The 3,911-nt window shown below is 33.5% G+C and overlaps 1 protein-coding gene across 1 annotated transcript; it reads right to left on the bottom strand.

Moving 5' to 3' along the window:
* Positions 1-1,847: 1,847 nt before the first annotated feature.
* LOC113373311 lies at positions 1,848-2,285 on the bottom strand. Its single transcript, XM_026616341.1, has one exon. It carries the CDS (start codon positions 2,283-2,285, stop codon positions 1,848-1,850), a length of 438 nt encoding a protein of 145 aa, XP_026472126.1.
* Between the last annotated feature and the right edge of the window lie 1,626 nt (positions 2,286-3,911).

Here is a 3,911-nt window from a genome sequence, read left to right as displayed (position 1 = left end):
TATATGCTGGGCATCCACGATAACTAGCTGCATGATCTCCGTCGCAATTTGTACAAAAATTTAATACATTTTGGTTTCTTGCAGTCTGATGTAGTATGATTGTTACCACAACGGGAACAAGTAAACGGCTTATTGCAGTAACGTTGAGTGTGACCGAATTGTTGGCATCTTTTGCATTGCACAACGGATTTATTATAGTGTGGCGGTTCTATACGAATTATGTTGTTAAGAATCTTTGTTACGCTGTATATGTCTTTGTTATTTTTTGCGGGTTCAAGATCAAGGTAAAATAAATTTAGTGGCTTTCTAGTTTCTCTGTGTAGTATATTTGTAACATTTCTTACTTCATGACCTATCCTCACGAACTCATTCTTGATTTCTGCTATATCTGTGGTATGATGTAAATACCTGATTACAACACGATACGCCCTTTCCTCTTTTAGTTGATAAGTATGATGAATAACATTTGTTGCACGCAAATGTTTAGTTAGTTTTCTGAAAACATCAGAATTCTGACACATTAATTTAGTTACATTATTATTTAAGGAGCGGAAAGTGTATTGTTCGATATCAATAATAGTGTTGATTTCGTCCATCATATCTTTATAATTGTCGACGCCGTAAATAAAAATCGGTGGAGGTCTCTGGTTGGTTGTTGAGAAATCATTATTATTGGTAGTATTGATAATAGTGCTTGGCTATTTAGCGGTTCGAATCTATTTGACAGAGTTACCGGAGTGCTATTAGTATCATCAGATAATTTACGCTTCTTACTTTGTACAATTTTTTTTGTTGTAACAAGTTGCCACGAATGTCTCGGATTAGTTGTACAAATATTTTCCGTATTGTATGTTTGAACCTTAGTTAATTGTTTGGGCATATTTTGATTTTGACTACATACCAGCTTTGAAGCAGTCACTGCAGGGTCTTGTGAAATGCATTGAATAGCTTCTTCAATATTGGCTACTTGCATTAGATCGACGTCCATATTGGTATTTGATGTTGAAATATGCTTATTAGCAGACGAAAGTTCTGTTTCCTTCAGACGCAATTGTTCATTGACATATTCAGAACATGTTAGTGAATCGTCGTAAAGCACGTTATATGTTTCCGTAATGGAAAATTTGTCCATAGTGTCCCCCGCAGGGTGACACTTCTCTAAATTGTGTAAAGTTAGCACAGTGATTTGTCAAAAATTATTTACACAAAAACACTGATTAATCACACTGAAACTAGGTATAAGAGCACTAGACACTCACAGCGCGTGTTTGATTTGCCATAAAATCAATTTTTAATATTTATTATGGTTTTAATCCGCCAAAAAATTACTTTAAATAAACTAGGCGAAAATCAAATGGATGTCTATATTAAAAAAGTATTTAACTTTTCAATATCATTCAACTTTTTTTTTAAACTATCCATAAATAAATTTAATTAATACAATAGTTATATTTATTTTCAAATGAACAATTTAACAATATTATATTCAGGAATGCAATTCCAATAATTAATGTTATTATAATTAATATTAATTATATAATTAATCTTAATTAATATAGTATATAATTCTTTTTTTATTTTAAACTTTTAATGTAGTAGAGTTTATTGTAACGCCAAAGGATATACAATATTCTTGGTGAGATTATTAGGTGTATAAATATATAAATTATTTGGGTTTCTGACTCTTGAGTAAGCAACATATAGCTGCCCGTGATTAAAGCACGGATTTTCTAAATTTGTACCGCAAAAGTTCATTATCTGCCCTTGTGACTTGTTTATGGCCATAGCATATGCCAAACGTATAGGAAACTGCAGTCTCTTAAAAGGTATTACTGATTCCGAAGGAATTAGTGGTATTCTAGGCAAAAAAACAACATCATCTTTGATTTTCCGCCCAGAATAATTGCCTCTATAATGTTTCCCATAATTTTTGTTATTGCTAATCTTGTGCCATTGCATAATTTTGGGGCATTTAAATTTCTTAATAATATAATTGGAGAACCAACTTTCAATAGTAATTTGTGCGGCGGCATTCCTGGTAAATCAAGAGAATTTAAAAATTCGACTGGATAATTGACGATTTCATCAGGATCAATAACAGTATCAACTGATTTAAATGTGAATTCATATCCTGGCAGTATCTGTTGTATTTTTAAATTCATTTCGTCTACATCCAAATTCGTTGCTCCTAAAATTGCTCGTTCTAGTAGCCACTCATGATCTTTATGATTATGCTTTAAATTTGGAAAAATATTTTCTATTAGTTTGGCTTTGCTTTCAACCATATTACAAAAATTATCAGGGAATTGAATGTACTCTGTATTTTCATAAAAAGTAATTCTGCCATTACCAATATCCAATAATTGTTGTGAAAATTTTAACCCCAGTGCATCATTTAGACATTGAACACGAATGTTAACACACTAAGATAGAATTTCTTTACGTGGCACCACAGATAAGACTTTTTTAAGCAGGCATTTATTTCATCAGCACGCGTCGCCCGTGGGATAATGGGCAATGTCTGTATGAAATCGCCAGACAGTAGCAATAGGCAGCCACCAAAAAGACGATTATTATTTTTTATATCTTTCAGCGACCTATCAAGAGCTTCAAGCGAATGCTTGTGCGCCATAGTACATTCATCCCAGATGATTATTTCACATTTTCGCAAAACTTTCGCCATTTCTGATCTTCTTTATGTTGCACATTGCTTCTTGGTTAACAAGAACATTTAAAGGTAACTTAAATGCCGAATGCGCAGTTCGTCCTCCTTCAAGTAATGTCGCTGCAATTCCTGATGAAGTTATTGCCAACGCAATATTATTTTGCGACCGCACACGCGCAAGAATCAGTGAAATAATAAATGTTTTGCCAGCGCCTCCGGGCGCGTCCAAAAAAAAAGAATCCGCCCTGTTGTGCATCAATCGACGTATTGATTTGATCATATACACTTTGTTGCTCGGCAGTAAGCAATATCTCATTATTAGCAACAAAAGTAGCTAAAGCAGTTTTGTCAAACTGGTGTTCACGTTGAACATCGCTGTTCATGATATCTACTACTGCTCGGCTCGGTGCTGACATGCCAAATTGAATTAGCGACATGTTCGAAATTTGGATACAAATATCTTCAATCATTATTAAGTCTTCGTTATATATTTGTTCTGAAAATTCATGATTATTATCTTGATTATCAATTTTATACCGATGCAAAATATCCTCACTCATTGGGTCTTTATGTGTATTCCACAGTGCAGATGCATTTGATGGAAAACATGTTGTTAATATTATTGCAAATAATTGTTGAATTTTTGATGTGCAGATGAAATCAGTGCTGCATCTGCAAGAGTCATGTCCCATTGATTTATCATTCTCCAATAAGTGCAACTCACGGCACGCATCATAAAAAGTTTCATATAAAATTCCATTGACTGTCCTCAAATTTTGGAATGATCTTGGTCCTATACAATCTACCCAAATTGTTTGTCATATATATGCCTTCGAATCCTGAAACAGGAATACCTCGTTTTCTAGGTACCCAATCTTTTAATTTTTTATTCCATGTAAAATATTTAGGTGTATCTGTATATAATAATGTTCTAGCAAATCTTCCAGCAATATCTGATCTATTACAAAGTTTAAAAAATACAGTTAGAGTAGTCTTCGGAGCAGTCAAGGCTTGTTGTAATATATTGTTTTCTGTAAAGTATACCCGCTGACCGTTCTTCAAATGCACAGCCAAATGTACCACAGATCGATTCCTTTCATGTATGGAAAAACCAAAAATACGCCAGATAGCTTCATTGCTGCTGACGTATCTCTACCCATTTGATATCGAGTTATTTCATCATTCTCATTAATACTTTTAATTGCAAATATCGCTTTGTCGCTCCCTTTATGAACATATTTGCATA

The sequence above is a fragment of the Ctenocephalides felis genome, unplaced genomic scaffold (assembly GCF_003426905.1).
Source record: "Ctenocephalides felis isolate EL2017-DRISC unplaced genomic scaffold, ASM342690v1 CF-g0.4_SCAFFOLD_00001, whole genome shotgun sequence".
Classification (NCBI taxonomy): domain Eukaryota; kingdom Metazoa; phylum Arthropoda; class Insecta; order Siphonaptera; family Pulicidae; genus Ctenocephalides; species Ctenocephalides felis.
Note: the sequence above shows the minus strand (reverse complement) of the source record. Positions and strands in the feature narration are given on the sequence as shown.

Excerpts from the sequence above, each read along its gene's own strand:
- LOC113373311 (XM_026616341.1), bottom strand. The coding sequence starts at position 2,285 with ATGGTTGAAAGCAAAGCCAAACTAATAGAAAATATTTTTCCAAATTTA.